Source organism: Esox lucius, chromosome 4 (genome assembly GCF_011004845.1).
Source record: "Esox lucius isolate fEsoLuc1 chromosome 4, fEsoLuc1.pri, whole genome shotgun sequence".
Taxonomy (NCBI): domain Eukaryota; kingdom Metazoa; phylum Chordata; class Actinopteri; order Esociformes; family Esocidae; genus Esox; species Esox lucius.
This window is the reverse complement of record NC_047572.1, coordinates 23231609-23258523: the sequence shown is the minus strand read 5'-3', so window position 1 is coordinate 23258523 and position 26915 is coordinate 23231609. Positions and strand designations below refer to the sequence as shown.

The 26915-nt window shown below is 44.0% G+C and overlaps 2 protein-coding genes across 6 annotated transcripts in view; one reads left to right on the top strand and one right to left on the bottom strand.

The window, feature by feature from the left end:
* Nucleotides 1-26915, top strand: part of LOC105025224 (inhibitory synaptic factor 2A) — a 76640-nt gene that overhangs the window by 25814 nt on the left and 23911 nt on the right. For 2 of the 4 annotated variants that reach the window (XM_010895768.3, XM_010895767.3), the window contains exon 4: nucleotides 854-1737. In XM_010895768.3, coding sequence (XP_010894070.2) covers nucleotides 854-1019 — 166 coding nt within the window. In that variant the 3' untranslated portion in view covers nucleotides 1020-1737. Of the gene's footprint in view, nucleotides 1-853; nucleotides 1738-19208; nucleotides 19266-26915 lie in introns of those variants that run through there. The other 2 variants (XM_034291991.1, XM_010895769.2) reach the window with 2 other exon arrangements.
* The window catches only part of LOC105025225 (dedicator of cytokinesis protein 2), a 103360-nt gene that overhangs the window by 54201 nt on the left and 22244 nt on the right, over nucleotides 1-26915 (bottom strand). For both annotated transcript variants that reach the window (XM_029119192.2, XM_010895771.4), the window contains exons 22-26: nucleotides 24280-24388; nucleotides 22441-22511; nucleotides 19792-19898; nucleotides 7340-7482; nucleotides 2269-2364 (exon numbers count right to left, since the gene is read on the bottom strand). In XM_029119192.2, coding sequence (XP_028975025.2) covers nucleotides 2269-2364; nucleotides 7340-7482; nucleotides 19792-19898; nucleotides 22441-22511; nucleotides 24280-24388 — 526 coding nt within the window. The remainder of the gene's footprint in view (nucleotides 1-2268; nucleotides 2365-7339; nucleotides 7483-19791; nucleotides 19899-22440; nucleotides 22512-24279; nucleotides 24389-26915) is intronic.

Below are 26915 nucleotides of genomic sequence, written 5' to 3'. Positions count from 1 at the left end.
ACAGGACACCCAACTATAGGACAGGGCACCCTAATATACTATAGGACAGGACACCCAACTATAGGACAGGGCACCCTAATTTACTATCAGATAGGGCACCCTAATTTACTATCAGATAGGGCACCCTAATTTACTATAGGATAGCACCCTAATTTGCCTTTTGAGCTACGAACAATGTTTGAATGAGTGAAGAGACACAAATTGCACAGGTGAGAGCTTTGATTGATTGCAATAACGTATAGTTGAGGTAACTGCTTTATCAGCATTTGAAACACACTTCTGGGTTTTCTAAACCACAAGTACATCCAAATATGTGTGTCATGTGTGACAAAGAAATACGATTATGTAAAAGAGTATGAGATTGCGAAGAGACTGACACTGTCTGATGCTTTCTTAAAGTGATTCACCATAGACACAAAATGGCATTTGTTGGTTTCCTAACTCCGTAAGTAGTTTTGGAAAAGGATGTGACCCATCCACCCTATGGTTATGTTTCTCTGTTACTGTTTCCACACGCATTTGTGGAGGAAATCTGACTTAAGTCACTGGACCATTACTCAAATGTTACGCCTGAAATTGCATCCCATCTACAAACCCTGTCGCCTAACCCTCCCAATCAACTTTGGAGACGGGTGTAACAGACATTGAAAAACTGCAATTTCAGGTCCCATGACTTAAACGGTATTTGTGCCACAAATGCTAAACAGCTGGCACTTAGAGACCGTGCCAGGAACGCTGAGTGAGAATGGATCACGGCCATTTTGGGTCACTATCTGTTTGGTTGGTGCGAAGCATCGTTGTTGACGTATGTCGTAGTGTTCCTTTAAACAAGCTCTCTCCCCTCTCTCCTCAGTGTAGAGCATGACTTCAGGCAGCAGGAGGGGAGGCTCCAGCCAGTAATGGAGAGCCTTGACAGGGACTACGACGTCCCCCTTTCAGTCCCCAAACCTGCCCTCTCCCGCCCCGGCGCCAAGGACCGTGTTAAGAAGCTACGCAAGAAGTGCTTTTGGTGGCTGTAGGCACACGCCCGGACTCACACCGCAACACACAGCTGTCATCATGGTTATATTCTGGACTGCCGTTAGCGCTGGGATTGGACACCTGTGTGACTATGGACCCCAGGGAGTGTTCCTGCACTGGGGGGGCTGCGCGCCTGTTGCGATTGTCGTCAGAGCTACATGCCTGCATCTCTGACGTAGTTGAAGAATGAACAATACATGCAAACAATAGCTCAACTAGACGTAGGCTCACGGGAAAAGGTACAACATTGACGTCAAGTCTCCAACAAGTTACTGAGAGATGAGACGGAAAAGCCTGGCCTCGTTGATGTGACCTACCGAGCAAAGATCAAATCAAGATTACCCCTCCTAAAGCGTAAAAAAATAAATCACTGGGTCATCTTTTGGACTCAGCACAAGCACAAACACACACAAACACCACCAATCATATCTACTATATGAGCTTCCACAATTCCACTGCGCTATAGGCTAAAACAGAAGTTCAACCAATAACTATCATTAGTTGCTTATCAGACCACACCCTATTTAATGTTTAACCAATCATCAGCACCAGACGCTTACTGGCCAAACCAATGCTTTTTTATAGACTATATAAGTGTGTAATACCCCACAATGCATCTCTCTTCTTGAGTCCTCTAACTTTTCCCATCTATGTGAAGTTGCAGGTGTTTGTAACAGTTATATCGGGATCCAATAAAAGTGTATATTTGAAACAGAACATCTCCTCCGCTTGAACAGTGATTCCTTAATTGCGCCATGATGACTCACTTGAAAAGTGTTGGACTGTAGAAGGAAAGTAAAAGCTGAAGGTTTACTCCAAAGAGGACTATAACACATTTGTATAAAGGCTATACTAAAGAAATGATGAGGTAATGTAATCGTATAGGATGTGTACCAATTGAAACAATCAGTAGTTCCCAATGAAAAGATATGTTAGACCCACCCACCAACACAGCTTGGGGAAATTGCTTGTCATCCTCTCAATAATACCAAGTAAACAACTCTATTATTTTCTAGGCCCCATTTTAAAGCAATAGACCAAATTGAATTGGCCAGAACACAACCAGCAGGGCCCGAACAACAATTTCAGAAACCCAGAAGGACTGAAAATAATGATTTAGAAGGCAATCGGGGTCAGGCAAAGCTCCACCACCTAAAAGCCTGGAGCCAAACCCGTATTCAACAGCGATTCTGCATCGCCATTACCTTTCCAGGACCCTGGCTGGCATGTGCCTAGCATTTAACTTACAATCAGGGTGTGTTCACGACCCATGGTTATGACCGTCCGGTTAATGGTCATGAGGAGACTGACCACGATGTCCTGAATATGCTGGAACGTCTCGCCCTGAGACAGAGAGAGGGAGACAGAGGGAGAGAGAGGGAGAGAGAGGGAGAGATGTGGGGGTGAAGAGAGAGGACATTTGTGAGTCAATCACAGAAAAAGGAGAGACTTTTTATTTTTTCATTTTTGAGACATTAATTGACAGTTCATGCTGACATTTATCACCACAACATCCCAGACGGAGGCTTTCATCAATTCTGTTTAAGATCTCTACAAAATGGTTCCCTTCAACCTTCTCTGACTGTGTTATCCATCTGTATGCCTCGCCAAAGTAATCCACTTTCCCTATTTTATGTAGAGGTCGATGGTTATAGGCTATATAGGTACTTTCATCCACTAGAGCATGTTGATTTTATGTGGAATGATAAACAATATTAAAATAATATTCATACATTTTACATGTGTTGTCCTGGGAGTTTGACCAGCATTGTAAGAACCATGTTCTACCAACCCAGCCAGAGGATCATAATGAGGAATAGCACACACCTCACACACACCTCTCTCAAACACACTCACCTCACACACACACACCTCTCTCAAACACAGACACCTCACATACGCTTCTCTCTCTCAAACACACTCACCTCACACACACACCTCTCTCAAACACAGACACCTCACATACGCTTCTCTCTCTCAAACACACACACTTCACACATACCTCTCTTAAAAAAACACACACCTCTCTCAAACACACACCTCACACACACCTCTTTCTCAAACACACACACACACATTCACACACACACAATGCTCCTGTACATTGGCCAGATGCAGCTGAGTCAGCTTTGTCATGAGGCAACTGTTCAAGAACACTTCTGATGTGACCTCCAGTACCTTATACTGTTCCTGACTGGGTCTAGCTGACCTCCAGTACCTTATACTGTTCCTGACTGGGTCTAGCTGACCTCCAGTACCTTATACTGTTCCTGACTGGGTCTAGCTGACCTCCAGTACCTTATCCTGTTCCTGACTGGGTTTAGCTGACCTCCAGTACCTTATACTGTTCCTGACTGGGTCTAGCTGACCTCCAGTACCTTATACTGTTCCTGACTGGGTCTAGCTGACCTCCAGTACCTTATCCTGTTCCTGACTGGGTTTAGCTGACCTCCAGTACCTTATACTGTTCCTGACTGGGTCTAGCTGACCTCCAGTACCTTATACTGTTCCTGACTGGGTCTAGCTGACCTCCAGTACCTTATACTGTTCCTGACTGGGTCTAGCTGACCTCCAGTACCTTATCCTGTTCCTGACTGGGTTTAGCTGACCTCCAGTACCTTATCCTGTTCCTGACTGGGTTTAGCTGACCTCCAGTACCCTGACTGGGACTAGCTGACCTCCAGTACCTTATACTGTCCCTCACTGGGTAAGAGATGAATATGTACTGCCAAGGATGTCTGTGTGCATGTTTGTGTGTATTGTGTGTGCAGTGTGCATTCGTGTGTGTGCGATGTGTGCACGGCGTGTGTGTGCTCTGTCATGTTGGTACATGATTTAAAGGGATTGATTTGAGGCAGACAGGCATGATGTAATTAAATTAAACCGGCTGCCTTTGAGTGCCTGGATCAGTGGTGGTGCACAGAGAGAACAGGGAGGAAGTCCTCGCAGACATGGTGAAGCAGCGCTGGAACTTTAAATAGGATTTTCCTGCATCATTTTTGTATCGTATCTCGCCTTGAAACACACACAAACCTTGACAAGCACACACAGGCACCCTCGCTTCGCTATATCAGATAAGAAACACACAATGCTGTCCCTACCTCAAATGAACTCTCTCTCACACAGCTCCTCCTGCGGCATCGCATATACAAGCACCCACACACACACACACATACACACACACAGACAGACTCAGACAGACAGATACACTGACAGACACACAGCAACTGACAGACAGAATAGCACACAGACAGAAAGACTAATAGGCATTCAGATAGACAGGCACAGGGACAGACAGGCACAGGGACTGACAGACTGACAGGCAGACAGCTAGACTGACCGACAGGCACAGGGGCAGACTGACAGACTGGCAGACAGACAGGCAGACTGACAAACAGGCACAGGGGCAGACTGACAGACTGGCAGACAGACAGACACACAGACTGACAGACAGGCACAGGGACAGACAGACTGACAGACTGACTGGCACAGGGACAGACCAGCACAGGGACAGACCGGCACAGGGACAGACCGGCACAGGGACAGACAGGCACAGGGACAGACCGGCACAGGGACAGACAGGCACAGGGACAGACCGGCACAGGGACAGACAGGCACAGGGACAGACAGGCACAGGGACAGACCGGCACAGGGACAGACAGGCACAGGGACAGACAGGCACAGGGACAGACAGATAGGCACACATACACAGTGTTATTCCGCAGGGCATCAACATCTGCATTTTTCCTCTCAAGTCCAAAGACAGGTTTGGCCTGACAACCCAATCAGGTAGCTTCTCAATCCCCATCATTCAGTCGGCTGCACAGTGTGCGGTGAGATGGGGAGGAGAGAAAGGAGCAAGGAGAAGCACAGAGAGATGGATAGGACAGAAGGAGGAGAGAGAGAAAAAGGGAGTAGAGATAGGGGAGAGCGGGGCAAGAGGGAAAGGAGAGAGTGTGGAGAGAGTTAGAGGGGAGAGAGGAAAAGGAGGGGAGAGACAGGGGAGTGTTAGAGGGGAGAGAGAGGAGAGAGGGGCAAGAGGGGCAAGAGGGAAAGGAGGGGAGAGACAGGGGAGTGTTAGAGGGGAAAGAGGGGCAAGAGGGAAAGGAGGGGAGAGAGAGGAGAGAGGGGCAAGAGGGAAAGGAGGGGAGAGACAGGGGAGTGTTAGAGGGGAGAGAGAGGAGAGAGGGGCAAGAGGGAAAGGAGGGGAGAGAGAGGAGAGAGGGGCAAGAGGGAAAGGAGGGGAGAGTCAGGGGAGTGTTAGAGGGGCAAGAGGGAAAGGAGGGGAGAGAGAGGAGAGAGGGGCAAGAGGGAAAGGAGGGGAGAGTCAGGGGAGTGTTAGAGGGGAGAGAGGAAAGGGAAAAGAGAGAGCCTGAAGAGAGACTGTTATTAAAGTGAAATGGAGCAGAACTATTCAAACCTCTGGCTATACCTCCCTTCCCCTCTATCATCTGATTCTTTTTCATTCATCACACTGCTTTCTCTCCTACTGACATGGAGACTCTTCAGCTGTGTTTGTATGTCTCGTCTACTGTAGTATTTTAGAAAGCAGTCGATGCTCCCACTCCTCCTGGCTGTCCCTTTCACCCCTGTCCCTCCGTTTGATCTAATCCTTTGTATTTGCTCTTTTTTGTCTGTCTGACACCACACAGATTAAATTACGTGTAATCTGAGTGTTGATACTGGGTCAGAGATTACATACAGGCAGGGTGGCGTCTGGGGCAAAACAGTAATCAGTCCACATGTTCAAAAGCTCTCTTAAGTGCACCAAAGCCAGTTAGGGACTTGCTAAGACTTTTAGCGGATTCAACCACAGTATATTAAACTGCTAAGAGGGAGATGGAGCGTAAGAGATAGAGAGACAGGGACAGAGTCAACGCAGAAGAACCCCAGGCCTCTGGGCTACTGCTTTCTGCCTGTGAGCCTGAATTGCTAGCTGTATAAAAAACTGTTCTGTGCACTATTTTAATCGACATGCCCATGTCAATCTCTCGCTCTCCTTTTATCTCTATCGACCTGATGTAAATTCACTTAATTTACAGTTTAACCTTAAAGTCTGTTCAAGTTCTTCATGTACCCTCCCATCCCTCTAGTCCTCTGCCATCTCCTTCTCACCTCTCCCTCTCTCCCCCTCTCCTTCTCACCTCTCCCTCTTTCTCTCCCCCTCAATCTTTCTCTGCTCATGATTCATTAGTGCCATCAAAGTAAATAGGGGAAAACAGAGTCATAACTTCACTTCAAAGGCTCCGTGGGCTGACAACAAATTGCTTGAAAAATGAATTAACAAGCCTCAGCAGGATATCATTCTGTTTCTTGTTCACTTTTTTGAGCAGCCGTGTGCGGGATCATGTACGTTTGGACACCGTTACCCAGTCTGTAGATTGGGTGTTGGTGTGTCTGAGTCAGTGAACTTGAGGCCAGAAGGGGAGGGCTGTGCCATTGTGATATACGTGTCAGCATTGGGATTGATTTCCAGCTCATTATGGTGATTTGTGGGATTGGAAAATGCCTTAGCATTAAGCTTTCTGATTAGTCAGTATCAATCAATCATGTTATAAAGCCCTTTTTTAAATCAGAACTCTCAAAATGCATTATTGTAACGTGGCCTGTATCCCAAGCGCAAGCAAAACTGTGCAAAAAGTGGATGCACAGCGTTGAGGAGAAAGTCCTTATAAGGAAGGAAGCTGACTCAAATGGCTGGCCCAGTATAACAGATGAGGCCAAAATATATTTTTTTAAGGCCAGACAGTATCCAAGGATGGTGCTCTCCGATTGGCCAGAGTGTCAGTTATTAAGTTATCAAACATTTCTGCCTAAGTGCGCAGAAGCTGTTGTGGAATAATGTGCCAAACATGGCCAGCACTGGAATACAAAGTGTCAGGAGAATTTCCAAGCACATTACTCATTGGTTTAATCGCCATCACACTTGTTCTATTTAGCAATAGCTGACTCGATACCACATTGACTCACGCAGAACATGCAGTCGCTGCTCCTCAACACATGTTAATTGTGATGAAACAACATGGCTGCAAAGTAGATTCCTAGCTAGATCTTTAAGTAACGATTACAGATCTCTTGAGTTCTGTTGACTTATTCTGGAAAACATTTGAGGACAAAGTATTGCGGTTGCTAGGTAACAGGTTGAGATTCATTGTAGAAGCTGCAAAGGGAACCGATTTGCTAAAATTAAATTATGACATGAACTCTACATTACCAGTCAAATGTTTGGACACACCTACACATTCAATCAACTTCTGGCACAGTAGGTCTTGCTTATACTTCCTGTGTGTGTGTGGGGGTGTTTGTGTGTGTGTCTTACCACATTGTCTCTGCTGAGGACTTCTAGGATGTTGTTGAGAAGCTCAACACTGTTCCTCCGGTCATCATGGGGCCCCTCTCCCATGTCTTTCAACGCTCCGCTCAGCTCCCGGAGCATCATGGGTAGCAAGATATCACGGCAGTCTGAGAGATACAACATTATGTTCAGGGTGGTCATGTTTCAGCCACATGCACACACACACACACCCAGACACGCACACATTAAAACACACACAGACACACACTGAAAGAATGAGGTGGTCACACAGCCTTACACAGAACCCAATGCCCCCCCCCCTCCCCCCAGCCACAGGTAGACTGAGCACATTAAAAGCTCATTTAGGCAGACGCTCGTTACAGCCATTATGAGAGAGAGCAGGCATAGCCTGCTGAGACCAGCCCAGGTCAGACCAAGTACTCAATCACTGCACTCCGACAGAAAAGAGAGGCATGGGAGACGGGGAAGGGAAGGTGTGTCGAGGTTGGGGGAAAGGAGAAACGGAGGACACTGCCAAAAGATGCACACAACTCAGTGAGAGAGAGAGAGAGAGAGAGTGAATGGAGATGGAGGTCTGTTTATGTGACCAGTCAGAAAACAGCCAATGCATTGTATCGAACCCCTCTAAAAGAACCACTCACACCCGAACAATACTCTGAATATTATGGCTGTGACATAATCCCTTGTTTGGCCGTATAGGCAGAGGGCTCTGTCCTGTTGCTGTAGTGTGAGGCAGATTGACGTACAAGAACAGCCCCTGGTCAGGAAGCCCGTCTGTCGCGTGGCCATGATATACACAGCCAATATTTCTTAAACGGAGGTGATGGGCCGAGAGGCTGGAGGTGAGTAGGTGAGATGGGGTGGAGGGGTGAAAACGAGCTCATACATTTTTAAACACTGCCAGGTTCTCCAATCACTGTTATACTGCCAATAACAAAATGGCAAAACTACGCACCAAGCAATTTTCAAGCCGAGACCACTTCAATGCCGTGTGTGTCGGTGTGTGTCGGTGTGTGTCGGTGTGTGTCTGTGTGTGTCTGTGTGTATGTATTACTATCCTGTTTGGGACCAACAATTCCTGCAAGGACGGTTAAAAGAAAGCACTATTTTGAGGCGTATGGACATGTCGGTCCCAATGAGAAACAAGGCCACATTCAGAACAGGCTTAAGTTAATGGTCAAATGTCAAATTGAGCTTAGGGTTAGGATTAGTTTAGGACGTACAGGGCCGGTTTTGCAGACACAGGTTAAGCGTAATATAGGACTAAATCAAGTTCAATAGAAAACTCCATTGAGTTTTTTTAGTCCTAGACTGGGTCTAACCTGTGTTTGTAAAACTGGCTTGTTTCTCAGCACAATTGAGTACATTCTGATTTTACATTTGAAAGTTTGTCTCAGTCATTGTGAACTCTTAAATGTGAAAATAACAGACAGTCACTTCTTAAGAGACATTTAATAGGCCTACACACATATGGTTGATTGCTAATTACGTATTTTTATATAAGCCTCCAAAAATACAAATTATGGATGTGGGCTGTTGTACTTCCAAAGGCCCTAAAAACCTTGGTAGGATGCATGGCAACATGCACTCCAAGTACCAGGTGATTTTAACCCAAATTATGTCTGCTTCTGCTTGGAGGCTAGAACTGGGTCACCGTTGGACCTTTCAGTAGGACAATGGCACAAAGAATTCCTCCGTATCCAACAAAAATCGTTCACTGACTATCGGATCGAGCTTTTACAATGGACATCGCAGTGCCGCAACTCTAAATCCCATTGAAAACCTGCGTTGTGTGCTGAAGAGGAACGTTCGCAAGCTAGGACCGAGGACTCTGAAGGAGCAGGAGAGTTTATCTAAGGCGAAATGTTCTCACATCCCTTTCTATACTGCATGTCCTCCCACTTCATTAAACACTATATGGACTTAATGGACAGTGCAGAATGTACTCAAGTAGGAAAACAGTAAAAACCTGCCCGCTGTAGAATAAGTTGCTGAAGGTCAATTTCTGATTACTGTGTTGGTTCGGGGTCAAATTTACAATCAGGGTAAGTATTACAATTTGGCTTACCTTTAGGTTTAAGCATTATGGGTTAACTTTGGTAAGGCATCAGGGCTAAGTTAAGTTCAGGCATACATTTAAGGGTTATTTTAAAGTTGGTTTTAGGGTTAAGATTAGGGAACACAGCATTTTTGTTTTCTGGTCACCAAAAGTGTGTTTGTGTGTGTGCAAGCAATAAAAGCGCTGAAAACATATACACTCACTAGTGTTGGTTGCTCTGGATAAGATGTATGCTACATGACTTCAATGTAAATGTACATGGGCTTTTATGTAGAGTTTTGCAGACAACGTACAGTATAAAAGCTGTTAAGGGAAACTCAACAAGGTAGCACACATTCACTTCAGATTTAGACACTAGACATTTTTGAGGGGGAGATAAATGTGTGCGGGGAACGTGGGTCAAGTTGACATGTCGTTCACCTAAAATGCAATGCGAATCATAGAGTTGTCAAACCCAGACATCCGGTTCCCATGAATGCTAGCGAAGCAGATGGACACTGGGAGAAGGACTGTGTTGTATGGAGTGTTGCCATTTTATCCCTCCTCCAATGCACTGAGACCAATTCCATATTGGCCTCATATGAATTACACTCTTATAGGGGCCTTGGCCTCATATGAATTACACTCTTATAGGGGTCTTGGCCTCATATGAATTACACTCTTATAGGGGCCTTGGCCTCATATGAATTACACTCTTATAGGGGCCTTGGCCTCATATGAATTACACTCTTATAGGGGCCTTGGCCTCATATGAATTACATTCTTATAGGGGCCTTGGCCTCATATGAATTACACTCTTATAGGGGCCTTGGCCTCATATGAATTACACTCTTATAGGGGCCAAAGGTAAAGTGGAGTTGTTAAAACTCAGTAAGGTCGGTATAATATATGTTATATGTTATTTCACGAGGGACTGAGGACTAAACACCAGAAACACTACATGCTACTGCACCTACAACATTCCCTTCTACGCAATGGACATATTGTCTATACGTTACAGAGAAATAACAATTGGATCTTTCATCTAACCTTTCTTTTTCACAAAAACTAGAGACAGACATGTTTTTCCAGGTCCGTCTGTTTGAGGTATAAAAATTATCAATATTTCAAAAGAGACCTGGTCAAACGGAGTGGGTGGTGTAGAAAGTTGTGTTCTGGGAGTTTAGACCTCCATCTCTCATGAAAGAACAGTATATTCTACAAGACCTTACTGAGTATTCCCCACCCGGTTTTATCTTTGGCACCTATAATAGTTGTTTCTTTGTAAGCCAATATGTAATTTATGGGTCTACAGTGTATTAGAGGGGGGTGGAGTAAAAAGGCAACAACCCACCATACCACAACTTCCTGCTTCAAATGTCATGACTACAGAGAGGTTGGAATAAAAGCCAATTCCATCACCTACGTTTATTAAACAGATTTGTTTTGACATTTTTATTGAGTAGATTAGACACTGGTTTTATGAGAGAAAAAAAGTATTCAGTACAGTCTTTGCAACGGAAATAAATACAGTCTTTCCCTATAAATTATATTTCAAAATGTAATCCTTGAAGAAAAGCACCAGTTAATACATGTTTTATAATATCAAAATATTTTTTGTATTTTTTATTATCTCACATAAAGTAGTGAATGCCTTTGCTTTTTCCCTGATGTAGTCATAATTTCAACATTATCCAGTAAGCAAGGGTTACATTTAGAAAGCTGTAGCTGTACATATGCTTTCATAAGTGGTTGTACATACAGTATATTAACATCATATGTCTGGAGCTGGAGCCTTTGGGATCAACGTCAGAGACTGAACCAACCATCCACCAGTCCGAAACACCATGGCAAACCCACAGTCTAATAAAGTGGCTCCTCCATCAGTGCACATTTGTATTTTACCCAAAGCCAAGCACAGCTGATTCCACTTGTCTAGTAATTATCAGGGCCTCATAGACTTGAATTGGGAAAGCTTATCCAGGGCTACCCGAGGACCAGAGTTGGGAACCACTGTAATGAACTCAAAAAGCACTTACTAGCACACCTAGAGGTCAATTTTAAAGTAGTACTGAAAACAGAATTCCCACCTACAGAAACGAAACAAACCCAGCCACGGTGTGAGCGCAACGCTGAACACCGCTGGGAGGAAGAGACAATGGCGCTGAGAAGTTTTTGGTCTTCACCCACCGAGTGTATCTGTGTGCATATGTTTTCCTGTGTGTTCTGTACATGTTCTGCAAAAAATTCCCCATAATGTTATTTTGTGGAGACATTTTCGTTTTGGTTTAGGACTAAATTAAGGGATAGGACTCAGATGAAGTTAGGGTTAAGACTAAGTTAAGGTTAGTTAGTACAGGGGTTTGTGTTAGGGGTTAGGGTTGCGAATAAGTTAAGGTCAGGTTTAGGACTAAGTTATGGTTAGGGCAGGGGTTTGTGTTCAGGGTTAGAGTTAGGACTACCTTATGGTTAGGGAAGGGGTTTGTGTTAAGGGTTAGAGTTAGGGCTATGTTATGGTTAGGGAAGGGGTTTGTGTTAAGGGTTAGAGTTAGGGCTATGTTATGGTTAGGGAAGGGGTTTGTGTTAAGGGTTAGAGTTAGGGCTATGTTATGGTTAGGGAAGGGGTTTGTGTTAAGGGTTAGAGTTAGGGCTATGTTATGGTTAGGGCAGGGGTTTGTGTGATTATGTTAGAGTGTAATTAACCACATTCTGTTTGACTATGTTATTTTCAGCAGAAAAAAACACTGCTGAAAAATACTATGTGTAAAGCAGGCAAAACTCGTGTTTGGCATCAGACCTCATTTGAAACACTGTTTTTCTTTTTAATAGGCTATATTACAGTAATTGTTAACTTCCTAAACCATATTTTCAAAGTAGGTCTCCCAGCACTGCAACATACGTGCGTGCGTGAGTGCGTGTGTGTGTGTGTGTGTGTGTAACTCAGAAATGGACAGCCATCTCTGGCTGGCGGGCAGTGTTGGAGACAGCCATTATAAATCAGCAGGCCAGCTGAAAAGCTCCGTTCCATTTTTCATTTCACACCACCAAGGCACAGCCAACACAATAAACTATGTAGCATGGTAATAAGGTGCCATTTCAATTGCTAGGGGGCCATCTAAATCAGAGGCCTCTCCTCTCTTTCTGAGGTTGGTTGTCATCGCTGGCTCAGAGTCAGATTAAGATAGGTAGAATAAGATGGTAAAGTGGGAAGCCAGCCCTTGATTAGGCAGCTAAATGTAGGGGTGGGAAGGACTGAAGGAAGGCCAGCTGACTACGTCTGTCTCAGTGTGTTGATGAGTCAGTCGGTCAGTCAGTCATAGGGTCTATCTGTCTTTCAACCAAGGTTTTTGAACTAGAGACTAGAGAGATATAAATTAGTCAGTGTATAGATGAGTCAGGCATAGTTTAGATAAAGTATAGATAAAGGAGATTTTGATTAGTGAGGGATAGATTAGTGCAGTAAAGATTAGTCAAAGATACAATAAATCAGTGAGATACAGTGGGGAGAACAAGTATTTGATACACTGCAGATTTTGCAGGATTTTCCCACTTACAAAGCATGTAGAGGTCTGTAATGAGCAAAAATCCAGAAAATCACATTGTATGATTTTTAAGTAATTAATTGGCATTTTATTGCATGACATAAGTAATTGATACATCAGAAAAGCAGAACTTAATATTTGGTACAGAAACCTTTGTTTGCAATTACAGAGATCATATGTTTCCTGTAGTTCTTGACCAGGTTTGCACACACTGCAGCAGGTATTTTGGCCCACTCCTTAATACAGACCTTCTCCAGATCCTTCAGGTTTCAGGGGCTGTCGCTCCAAAGAGTTTCTAAGGAGTTCAGGTCTGGAGACTGGCTAGGCCACTCCAGGACCTTGAGATGATTCTTACTGAGCCACTCCTTAGTTGCCTTGGCTGTGTGTTTCGGGTCATTGTCATGCTGGAAGACCCAGCCACGACCCATCTTCAATGCTCTTACTGAGGGAAGGAGGTTGTTGGACAACATCTCGCAATAAATGGCCCCATCCATCCTCCTCTCAATACAGTGCTGTCGTCCTGTCCGCTTTGCAGAAAAGCATCCCCAAAGAATGATGTTTCCACCTCCATGCTTCACGGTTGGGATGGTGTTCTTGGGGTTGTACTCATCCTTCTTCTTCCTTCGAACACGGCGAGTGGAGTTTAGACCAAAAAGCTCTATTTTCGTCTCATCAGACCACATGACCTTCTCCCATTCCTTCTCTGGATCATCCAGATGGTCATTGGCAAACATCAGACGGGCCTGGACATGCGCTGGTTTGAGCAGGGGGACCTTGCATGCGCTGCAGGATTTTAATTCATGATGGCGTAGTGTGTTACTAATGGTTTTCTTTGAGACTGTGGTCCCAGCTCTCTTCATGTCATTGACCAGGTACTGCCGTGTAGTTCTGAGCTGATTCCTCACCTTCCTCATGATCATTGATGCCCCACGAGGTGAGATCTTACAAGGAGCCCCTGACCGAGGGAGATTGACAGTCATCTTGAACTTCTTCCATTTTCTAATAATTGCACCAACAGTTGTTGCCTTCTCACCAAGCTGCTTGCCTACTGTCCTGTAGCCCATCCCAGCCTTGTGCAGGTCTACAATTTTATCCCTGATGTCCTTACACAGCTCTCTGGTCTTGGCCATTGTGGAGAGGTTGAAGTCTGTTTGATTGAGTGTGTGGACAGGTGTCTTTTATACAGGTAACGAGTTCAAACAGGTGCAGTTAATACAGGTAATGAGTGGAGAACAGGAGGGCTTCTTAAAGAAAAAGTAATAGGTTTGTGAGAGCCGGAATTCAAATACTTATGTCATGCAATAAAATGCCCATTTTTATTTAAAAATCATAAAATGATATTTTCTGGATTTTTGTTTGAGATTCCGTATCTCACAGTTAATGTGTACCTATGATAAAAATGACAGACCACTACATGCTTTGTAAGTAGGAAAACCTGCAAAATCGGCAGTGTATCCAATGCTTGTTCTCCCCACTGTATACAGTAAATATGTGAGGTATAGATTAGTCAGTGTTTACATGAGTGAGATACCGTTCATTATTCAATGTATAGATTAGGCATAGATCAGTAAGGAAAAAATGAATGAGATATTCAGTAGAAGAGATCTGGATATGGTAGGTGAGGTATAGAAACATTAGGTACAGATTAGGTAAGTAATAAAAAATGTATAGATTATTAGGGTATAATGTAGATCAGTGTGGTATGGATTAGTGAGGTATTCATAATTAGTTTGGGGTATATATATATATGGTATATATTAGCGAGGCACAGATAAAGTAAATTTTGGTGAGGTATAGATCAGGTATATAATGGTGAGATATAGATTAGGTATAGATCGGTGAGGTATAGATTAGGTATAGATTAGTGAGGTATAGATTAGGTGATGGATTTCTTTGTCTTTGTTCGCTCCTGGTCCCTGCTGATCAGTGGGCAGCGCCCAGCCGTGACTCTTAGACCCGTGTTTACAAAACAAGGGTCATGGGGTCGACTTTAAAAAAAGTTGTTGCACGGGAAACTAAAAAATTAACTGTGCTTGGTTAATAGAATCAAGGTCATGTATGCATGTACACTGGTAGCTGCAAAATGTTGTATTGTAATAAACAGCTGTTTCTGTTTCTTCCTACAAATGTGTCTTTAACTGTTTAATTACAAAATATTATGACCTCATTCCCGATAGATAAGTCTCTCGAAAACATGAGCAGTATGTGTAGAAGAGAGTGAATAGAAAGACTGAAAGAATGATAACATTATTTTCTTAACGCCCTAAAAACATTGATTTCTTCATATTGGAATATTACCACAAATACCTCTAAAATATACATTTTAAAAAGACAGTCATAGCTTCAATGAAGTAAGTATTTGTTGTCGAATATTTAGCTTTTTCTTACATGGCGGAGTGGTGAATAAATGTGGATATCAAAATGGGGTCACACGCAAAAAAGGGAAACCCTGTCTTGGGTGACTGACGGGGCCAGAATAACAGAGAGCCAGCAGATAGACAGTCATTTCCCAAAAAGACGAAACTCCATTTATTCCTCCATTACCCCCAGTCATCTGCAGCACCTCTCCCCCCTTCCAAACAAACTGTTTGCATAGTCAGAAATATAGACCTTCGGGACAGATGAGCTATAATTACAAAAATATTTGTCCAGATCCATCTGAACCACTTAGTAAACACATGCAATATGATGTTGAAACACACACGCCAAGACACAGACAAACACACACACGGATAAACACCCAGAAAAACACAAAGACACACACTCCAAGACACAGACAAACACACAAAGACACACACGCCAAGACACGAACAAACACACACACAGATAAACACCCAGGAACACACAAAGACACACACACACACACCAAGACACAGACAAACACACACATAGATAAACACCCAGATACACACAAAGACACACACACACAGACATACACACACACACACCCTCAGACTCACTCATCTAAGCTCCATCCATATTCTTTGTGATATGTCAGATATGGATGCTCCAGTCATTAGAGAGTAAGGTGGTGATAGGACTTTGTTTTCTCTTACAACAGAAAAGCCTGTAGGGATTGTATTGTAATGGGGATGTTTATGATGAATATGCCTGACTCAATGACTGCCTGCTAATCTGCCTGTACAGAGATTAATCCAGTCCTGGGGACATCTATGACAGAATCAGCCTAAGTATCACACACACACACATACACACACACACATTATGTACAGTAGTATATGCACGGCTTGGAAACATGTATGTTTCATACTGCAGTCAATGCATGAATAACACTTTGGGTAAGAAATGCATGGGAAGAGATATTAATTAAACCATCTCGGAAAGCAAATAAACAGACTAGCCCATTTAGAGTTTTCATTTAGCTGATCTGTGGTTGTATTCCTCTAATGTTGCTGTCTTTTTATATGTCTGAGTGAATGCGTATGTCCGCCTGACTGTCTATATGTTCGTCTGACTGTCTGTATGCCCGTCTGACTGTCTGTATTGCCCATCTGACAGTCTGTATGTCCGTCTGACTGTCTGTATATCTGACTGTCTGTATGTCCGTGTGACTGTCTGTATGTCAGTCTGACTGTCTATATGTCCTTGTGACTGTCTGTATGTCCGTCTGACTGTCTGTATGTCCGTCTGACTGTATGTCCGTCTGACTGTCTATATGTCTGTCTGACTGTCTGTATGCCCGTCTGACTGTCTGTATGTCCGTCTGACTGTATGTCCGTCTGACTGTATGTCCGTCTGACTGTCTGTATGTCCGTCTGACTGTATGTCCGTCTGACTGTCCGTATGTCCGTCTGACTGTCTGTATGTCCGTCTGACTGTATGTCCGTCTGACTGTCTGTATGTCCGTCTGACTGTATGTCCGTCTGACTGGATGTCCGTGTGACTGTCTGTATGTGCGTCTGACAATCTGTATCTCCGTCTGACTGTCTGGCGTTAACATTCTCAGTCTGTCACATTCTCTCTGACAGCAAAATAGTTTAGGTAAATTGAGCCATAATGATTGTTATAAATTGAATTTAATAAGGCATTTACTACCAGATTACGGATGTGTGTGTCTCCATATTATCCAGTGTGTCTCTGCCAGGCTCCTTAATCCATGGAGCATTATATCAAATAAATCTAGTGGTCAAAATATAATCTGTTCAAACGTTATCCATGGTCCTTGGAAATAACCCTGTGTCATAACCCCGAGGACAGAGACAGCCAGCACAAAAACACAAGTAACTTCACAAACACACACAAATAAATACACATACACACACACCACACATCACCACATAACACATGACACCACACAAACCACTACACAACACTACACTTTACAACACAAAACAAGACACAACACACAAGACAACACACACACACACACACAACACCTCAACACACAACAACACAAAACACACAACACCACCACACACAACACCATTTAACACACAACACCACACAATACAACACACACACACCACAACACCAAAACACACTCACACACATACACCAAAACACACACACAGACAAACCATCAACACACCCATTAACAAACCACAAAACACCACAACATTCAACACTTCACCACACCACCACAACCAACATCTTCACAACAAACAACACGATCCCATCACTCCACTGTCATTCCATGTTTCCCTAGTGATTGATGGGAGGGCAACTTAACAGGACAGGTAGATTAAATATGCATAGGGAGCCAGAGAAGGCAGTCCAGAAGCCATTAGCTGGAATAAATGCAGAATTTCCCTTCCTGCATATTTGACTGGTCTAAACGCTCCCCCATAAACGGTCTCACATTTACAACCCAAGGCCAAATACATCTCAATTAAAATGAGAGGCAGTCCTCAGCAAGCGCCTAAGGATTGAGATGGAATTAGTAAATAAATTATCGGACAAACAAGGCAGGTGCAGAGGGAGCCTTGGAAATGTCTTGTTACAAAATGCTGTCTGTCATCAGTGTCCCTGCTGAACAATGACAGCCTCAATGGGGGACGGGTATTAACTGAAGGCTGATCAAGCTTAAGTACAAGAACAGTGCATGTGTCTATCCAGCTAACAAACGCAGAGGGCAACCTATCTGTGCTTCTCTCTCCCAGTTAACCATTTACACCCCCAATATACTACACACCCCTATCCCTCGCTTTCTCTCCGTTGCTTTCAATCTCCCTCCCTCGTTCCTCTTCCCTCCCGTTGTCACCCCCTCTCTCCCCTCCCGATATGACTCCGATGTGGTGGTGGTTGGTTGGTGGTGACGGAGTGTGACTCTGTGAATAGTGACAGTCGGCCATCGCCCGCGGGGTGCCCGGATCCCCGGGGGAATCAATCACAGCCACCGTGATCAATATGAGAGGAGCTTCTAAGCTGAGCTACATCGCAATGCAGACGCGCCCCCCGCTCCTACACCCCGCCCCCTCGTCCCCTGCCACCAACTAGACCAGGCAGCAACTGGCCATGGTTGACTGATGATTCACCCACAGCGACGCCGACCAAAAACAACATCGATAATCATCAACCCCAAACCGGCTACACAACACTCACGCACACAACAAAACAACGTGCACGCACACACACACGCACCTCAGGTCCAACAGCATCCGTCACCCGGAGACAAAGATTGTCCAGGGAGCGAGGATTGGGGAGGACGGGGGGATTTCAGTCTTAAGCCCTACTCTTTTAGCACTGTTTTGGCTGATAACTTCTTTGCTGAGAACAAATGTACTGACTAGCATTCTGTGGGCTGGTGTCACCTGGCTGTGTTAGGTAGAAGACACCAGATGCTGGATGCTCTGGATACAAGCTATAACTAAGTGACTAAAATGTAAAAATGTGAGGTAATATCTTTCTCTTCTGCCCTCTCTCTCTGCTGTCTGTTTCTGCCCCCTCTCTCTCTCTCTGTCTCTCTTTGCTGTCGGTTTCTGTTTCATCGGCATGGGAAGCATTTGTTTATATTCATGAAAATTAAAGAAACAAATCTGAAATTCTACATAAACTAAAAAATAGAGTCATTAAAAAATTTATAAATTTGTTTCACAATGTGTATAACAATTTGAAAACCATTAAGACTACAGTATGGACGTCCAGATAAAATGAATAAAGAGATGAATATTAGTTATATTCTCAATGTTGTTAGCTTTCAATTAGTTGTGTTCCTGGATGTGTTTCTGATATGGTCATCCATTGGGCAGGCAGTTAGGCAGTTAGGAAATGCAGCTTTGTTTCCACCTCATTTTCTGGGCAGTGTGCACATGCTCTGTTTTCTCTTTCTCAGGTGTTTCTATGGTGGCCTCGCTTGACAGGAAGGCAATGCTTACTGAGTCTGTAAAAGGTTGGTCCCTCACTCACTATCTCTCTCAGCTCTCTTTCAGCTCCATCTCTCTGTCTGTCAATTCAATTTAAAGGGCTTTATTGGCATGGGAAAAATGTGGTTACATTGTCAAAGCAAGTGGAAAATATGAAAGAAAAAGAAAATAAACAGTCTATCATGTCGTCCTCCGTCTCTCGCTCTCTCCTCTCTTTTTCTGTTCCCTGTCTCTCTCAGTGTCACTTTAACATTCATTCAGATGTCTGTGATGCCAATCAATCAGTTGAGTCTGGCTCTGTGGAGACAGCTCAGTAACGGTCTACTTATCAACAGCCAATCACAAAATATCAGCACCCAGAGGTCTGCGTCAGTCGGGGCCTACTCAGACAATTAGCTTGTCACACAACTAAAAGCCAATGAGGCGTCAATATGGAAGGGCAGGCGAGAGAGCAAACTGGTAGGTGCGGTCTGTTCCAATGGTGTCTTGTGCTACTGGTACTTTACCAAAGTTGTCTAGCATGGAACGACCTGATTGGACAGTTTGTCTTACCCTGCTTCTGGAACAGTTTGCTGCTGACGATCTCAGTCATGGATGACACCTTCTGTTTCTGCAGCTTGTCAGGAGGAATGCAGGTGTAGAAGTCATACAGCAACTGACTGGAGTGGGGGTGGGTGTAGACAGAGAGAGGCAGAGAGGACATAGAGGAAGAAAGGAGTTAGGGAGGGAGGCAGTGAAGGAGGCAGGCAGGGAGGGTGGTTAATGAGCAAAATTCCTACGCCAGGGTAGAAGGGAAATCGCTAAGTCCCAAGCTACAGTTTTAATATAACACTCATTTCCAGTGTAAATAGAATATGATTAATTTCATGTACAGCGATAGTCATTTTGTGATTTCTACACGTTCGTTTTATCTTGTGTTCAATCAGGAAGTATGTTAAGCTTGTGTAGCTGCAGCATTTGTATATGAATAGCATTACACTATTACCACAGTGGATGAAATTACACACGTCATTCAAAACCAAACATTAACCTACATTCTGCCTGATCCGAGCAAGAACAGGAGAGAAAACACTCAGATACAGCTACACAGCACGGAAGATACACTTGTATTCCAAATGGACCACTACCCACTATATGGTGTACTACCTTTGATCAGAGTATATACTGAAGGGTATACTGGGAATAGGATGCCTTTTGGGACATACCCTAGGTGGGCCACAAGAAAACAAATTAGGCAAACTAGCGACGCAGACTAATGAAGACACAAGTTGGTGTCACCCTCAGCCCAGAATCCAATAACAAAATAATTAAACAAGCTGGATACAAAGCATCGACTGGTTCGTACAGAGTAAGCATGAGGGGCTCCCATTATTCTCCTTTTAGTTGGATTTATTAATGTAGCTGATACAGCGCTTTCATTAGCTAGATTAACAACACAAATTAAATAGTAAAGACAACTGCCTTTCTCTTCTTTTTCTGGACAGTAGGGAGAATATTTCTGTGGTCCATTGTATGCTAATCAGGCTCTGTAATTACTATCTAATTAAAAACGAAAATGTCATGTTATTGTAGTTTATACACCCGCATGCCCACCAGTCTGTCAGTCCGTTTGTCCCGTCTGCCTTCCTCTATTTCCCTATTTGGAACAGTCCCATTGGTTAATTGTGTTCATTGATTAAAGTAAAGATACAGCTCATGATGACCCTGGGCACTGCAATAAACAGTTCTCTACATGGGCACCCTCATAAAATACATTTTATGGTTATACTACTAGTGATGGTCCACTAGCTTTAGGGCATCTCAACTATCTACCCACAAACCCACCCACCCACCCACCGACCAAACTACCTACCCACCCAAAAACCTAGATATCTACCCACCCAACTACCTACCTACACACCCAACTACCTACCTACTCACCCAGCTACCTACATACAGTGGATATAAAAAGTCTACCCACATATTTACCTACCCACCCAACTACCTACCCACCCACCCAACTACCTACCTACCCACCCACCCAACTACCTACCTACTCACCCACCCACCTACCTACCAACCCAACTACCTACCTACCCAACTACCTACCTACCCAACTACCCACCCACCCATCCACCTACCTACCTACCTACCCAACTACCTACCTACCCACCCAACTACCTACCAACCCAACTACCTACCAACCCAACTACCTACCTACCCAACTACCTACCCACCCACCCAACTACCTACCTACCCACCCACCCAACTACCTACCTACCCACCCAAATACATACCTACCTACCCAACTACCTACCTACCCACCCACCCAACTACCTACCTACCCACCCAAATACATACCTACCTACCCAACTACCTACCTACCCACCCACCCAACTACCTACCTACCCACCCACCCACCCATCCACCTACCTACCTACCCACCCAACTACCTACCTACCCAACTATGTAAGCTGGTTGTTGTGTCTATAGTACATAGCACATGTAGTACATAACTGTGTGTGTGTGTGTGTGTGTTATCAGTGTGGTGCAGGTGCCCTGCGGCCAGATGTTTAAGATAACATCTTTGTGACATTGTATTGACACTCAGCCACTCCAGAGACACAACAGACCAGACACTCGCAAACACACCCAGACACACACACACACACACTTGGAAAGAAATGAGTCTCAAACACAGGTCACAGAAATGTCATGTGAGATAAAAGAGCATTGCGTTTGTCTGGAACCAAACCCCTGTCTGCCACAGAGAGACTAGACACATTCAATTGCAATGCTAAAAGGTCTGGGGCTGGAGTAAAGAGTCATATCAGTGGTCATTACGGGAACTGTGAAGGCAACATTATCCGTCTCTAAGGGGTTAATGAAAGGTTAATAGAGGATTTGCTGAGTCACTGTGAGTTAAAGCGAAGGGAATAAGGCACTGGCCTCGGCAGAGGGCTGAGGGCTAAGAGACACTTTTTTGACTGGGCTGTTTTATTGTGGTTGTATGTAGACAGTGTGATGAAAGGATCACCTTCCAGAGAGGAAAGGGTCAGAGGGGACACAGGGCACAGATGACTGAGGAGAGAGACGAGGTGATGGACAAGTCACATCACAGTGCACTCTGACCTATAGTGACCGCAGTCCTATTTACGGTTCTTCTGAGATCCATGAAATAGGAACTACAATGTGGTGGGGGCGTTGGAGGACAGGGCTCACCTCAGAAGTTTGGCATCGAAGACCGTCTCCACATCCTGCAAGACGGTGGGCAGGTACTTCAGAGCAGCCACCTAAAGAGAGAGAGATAGAGAAAGAAACGTAAAACAACATTGAATTAGAGGACAACGTAGAAACCTTCCGACCCTCATAAAAGCCCCTGGGGTTGGTACAAATTTGAATGGGCTATTCTCAAACTTGGTCTAAAACCAACCAAAGGCTGAGCCTTAATCCAAAGAAATGAAGACAGACATCCTAAGCAGTATCATCAACTGTAGATTCCTTTCCTCAGTGAAAACCTTATCCTCAGCAAATATCAAATCAGATTTTTAACAAAACACCAGTTACAACAGTTCACATACAGTATTAACACATTTGCACATCCTAGTTAACAATCAATCCCCAGAAAAGCTTTTCATGCTCTGTTGGCTTTAAAAAAATATTTTAACTCTGTTTGGCATACGGTAAAATCAATCCCACTCTCCAACTTCCAGATCAATAAATTGGCAAGGGTACTAGAAAGCTCTGCAGCATCCAGCCTCACACTGCTGGACTGAAATCAAATGTTTATAGTTTGAAGATCACAGGTGTTTCTGCCCCTAACCAAGGACGGCATTAAACAGCACTTAGATCTTCTGCACAATTTCTGTCAGACTTATTCCCTGACAGTAAACAACAAAATACATGCAGATGCACAACTCTACACAACTCTACACGACTCTACACTACTCTGCCTAAACACTCCTGTCTAGAAGTTCGCAAAGAAGTATACCTATTCTGGCCTAAATCCACATCACAGGAAGGCTGTGAATCTGCCGGATATGGATCTAAGAGACCTGTTTTAGAACCCCCTGCCTAGTAGGGATACGAGAACCTGCGGTCCGCACACAATAAGATTCTGAATGCAGAGCTCTTAGAGTACAACACCTACCCCATTTCACGCTAATGAAAAATGAGGACTATACCCACTAATATCAAAATTCAGAAAGTAACCATTCTATTCCACAAACACGCGAAGCCCAAACCTACAGTACCATCACAACATTTCTAACTTAGAAAGAGATTATTGTACAGAAGATCCCAAACCCATACAGACCCCACTGAGTCCCAGGACAGTAGAATGAATCAAATCAGGAGAAGAAAAAAAAGACCACTAAAGTGGCTCTTAAAAGTATTCATGCCTAATACATTTCCACATTTGATTTTGTTACAACATGATTTTTTTTTGCCACTGATCAACACAATATCGACTATTTTCTGTTTTGTAAGTTATTAATTTAGAACAATTTGTAGAATTTATTTTTCACTTTGACATTCTGGTTGCATGTTGTGACAATAAAATATGGCCTAGTCCAAGGGAAGGGAATTTTTCTGAGAGCCAGTGTGCATGACAAAGATTCAACTACAAAACAAGCACAGTGGAATGCTATCTTGCCTTAAACAGAGAACATAGGGACAGAACACTGTGACTGACCTCAGTTGAACACTGTGACTGACCTCAGTTGAACACTGTGACTGACCTCAGTTAAACACTGTGACTGACCTCAGTTGAACACTGTGACTGACCTCAGTTGAACACTGTGACTGACGTCAGTTGAACACTGTGACTGACCTCAGTTGAACACTGTGACTGACCTCAGTTGAACACTGTGACTGACCTCAGTTGAAGGTTTAACAAGGCATTCACCCCCCTGGAATTTTCCAAATTTTTCAAACACAAACTTTTCTACAGTATCTGCTGAAATACCACAGTTTGCACACCCATCAGTTACAATTAAATCCGAATGAGTAATCTATAATGTGCACTAGATGATGGAGAGAATAGGAGAGGAGGATGTTCACCTGCAGTAAGACAGTTGTGTTTTGGTTACTGGTCATCAGGTTGTTGATGGACTCAAAGAGCCTCCGAAGAGACTCCTCGAACTCGACCTGCTCCTTCCCTTCATACAACCTGGACAGGGAGAGAGAGAGTGTGTGTGTGGGGTGGGGGGGGGGGCAGGAGAGGGAACATGATTAATGTCTCTAGCAACATTTCAAATAGAGAAAGCATATCCAAAGAGAGTGTTAATCTAAGGCATTTGCTAATAAAACAGTTTAACTATCTAGGAATGTAAGGGAAATTGATCTGCAGTAGAATATATTTGGTGCAATCAAGACAAACAAACAGCCTGTTTTGTTGTTGTCCTCTTTCCTGGATGACTACCTGCTGAAATGTACTAGTCCAAGGAATGCTTCTTAGGATTTAAAGAATTCTAGCTGGGTGGTAACAGGGAAAATGGCGCTCTGGAAGTGAGCCATTACAACCTGATTCAATTCCAGGGATGTGTCCCTGTCAGCCGCGACCAGGACTCCCAATGCACGGTGCACAATAATCATTGTACCGTCTGAGTAGGGACATCAGGGCACTGCCTGTCTCATTGCACTCTTGTGACTCTTTCAGCTCGGACACTGCAAACTGACTGACAGTTTAAAAGTCCAACAAGTGTTTCCTCCGACACTAGACATTAGTTCGGTTGACTTCCTCACTTTACGAGCTGTGTGATAACAAGCAGTGCTGCTTGGTGGAATAAGTTTCAGGGGGCATGTCCCCAATCTGTGCCTTACACAGAACCCCTGGGAGTTGCCAAGGTGAGACAAGGTTGTACCTACATATATGGTCACAACTATAACATTGGGAGACACACCGGGTAAAATGTGATAGAGTGTGGCATTTGTTCCCAGTGACAGTACATCCAACGCACAGAAAGCTTCTTGCGCCCCAGATAGGGTAGTGACAAAAATCTAAAATACCATCCCCATGAGCACCATCTGTTGCTGACCAAAAAGGCACTGCTTCAGTATATACAGTGGGGCAAAAAGTATTTAGTCAGCCACCAATTGTGCAAGTTCTCCCACTTATAAAGACGAGAGGCCTGTAATTTTCATCATAAGTACACTTCTACTATGAGAGAAAAAATGAGAAAAGAAAATCCAGAAAATCACATTGTAGGATTTTTAATGAATGTATTGGTAAATTATGGTGGAAAATAAGTATTTGGTCAATAACAAAAGTTCATCTCAATACTTTGTTATATACCCTTTGTTGGCAATGACAGAGGTAAATCGTTTTCTGTAAGTCTTCACAAGGTTTTCACACACTGTTGCTGGTATTTTGGCTCATTCCTCCATGTAGAGCTCCTCTAGAGCAGTGATGTTTTGGGGCTGTCGCTGGGCAACACAGACTTTCAACTCCCTCCAAAGATTTTCTATGGGCTTGAGATCTGGTGACTGGCTAGGCCACTCCAGGACCTTGAAATGCTTCTTACGAAGCCAGTCCTTCGTTGCCCGGGCGGTGTGTTTGGGATCATTGTCATGCTGAAAGACCCAGCCATGTTTCATCTTCAATGCCCTTGCTGATGGAAGGAGGTTTTCACTAAAAATCTCACGATACATGGCCCCATTCATTCTTTCCTTTACAAGGATCAGTCGTCCTGGTCCCTTTGCAGAAAAACAGCCCCAAAGCATGATGTTTCCACTCCCATGCTTCACAGTAGGTATGGTGTTCTTTGGATACAACTCAGCATTCTTTCTCCTCCAAACACGACGAGTTGAGTTTTTATCAAAAAGTTCTATTTTGGTTTCATCTAACCATATGACATTCTCCCAATCCCCTTCAGGATCATCCAAATGCTCTCTAGCAAACCTCAGACAGGCCTGGACATGTACTGGCTTAAGCAGGGGGAAAAGTCTGGCACTGCAGGATTTGAGTCCCTGGCGGCGTAGTGTGTTACTGATGGTAGCCTTTGTTACTTTGGTCCCAGCTCTCTGCAGGTCATTCACTAGGTCCCCCCATGTGGTTCTGGGATTTTTCTTGTGTTCTTGTGATCATTTTGACCCCACGGGGTGAGATCTTGCATGGAGCCCCGGATCGAGGGAGATTATCAGTGGTCTTGTATGTCTTCCATTTTCTTATAATTGCTCCCACAGTTGATTTCTTCACACCAAGCAGCTTACCTATTGCAGATTCAGTCTTCCCAGCCTGGTGCAGGTCTACAATTTTGTTTCTGGTGTCCTTTGACAGCTCTCTGGTCTTGGCCATAGTGGAGTTTGGAGTGTGACTGTTTGAGGTTGTGGACAGGTGTCTTTTTTACTGATAACAAGTTCAAACAGGTGCCATAAATACAGGTAACGAGTGGAGGACAGAGGAGCCACTTAAAGAACAAGTTACAGGTCTGTGAGAGCCAGAAATCTTGCTTGTTTGTAGGTGACCAAATACTTATTTTACCAAGGAATTTACCAATAAATTCATAAAAAACCATACAATGTCTCTCATAGTTGAAGTGTACCTATGATGAAAATTACAGGCCTCTCTCATCATTTTAAGTGGGAGAACTTGCACAATTGGTGGCTGACTAAATACTTTTTTCACATTGGTTTAGCCTACAGTTTCAATGTTTTTGCAGATTGCAACAGACAGTATACACTATGTCCTATGCGAG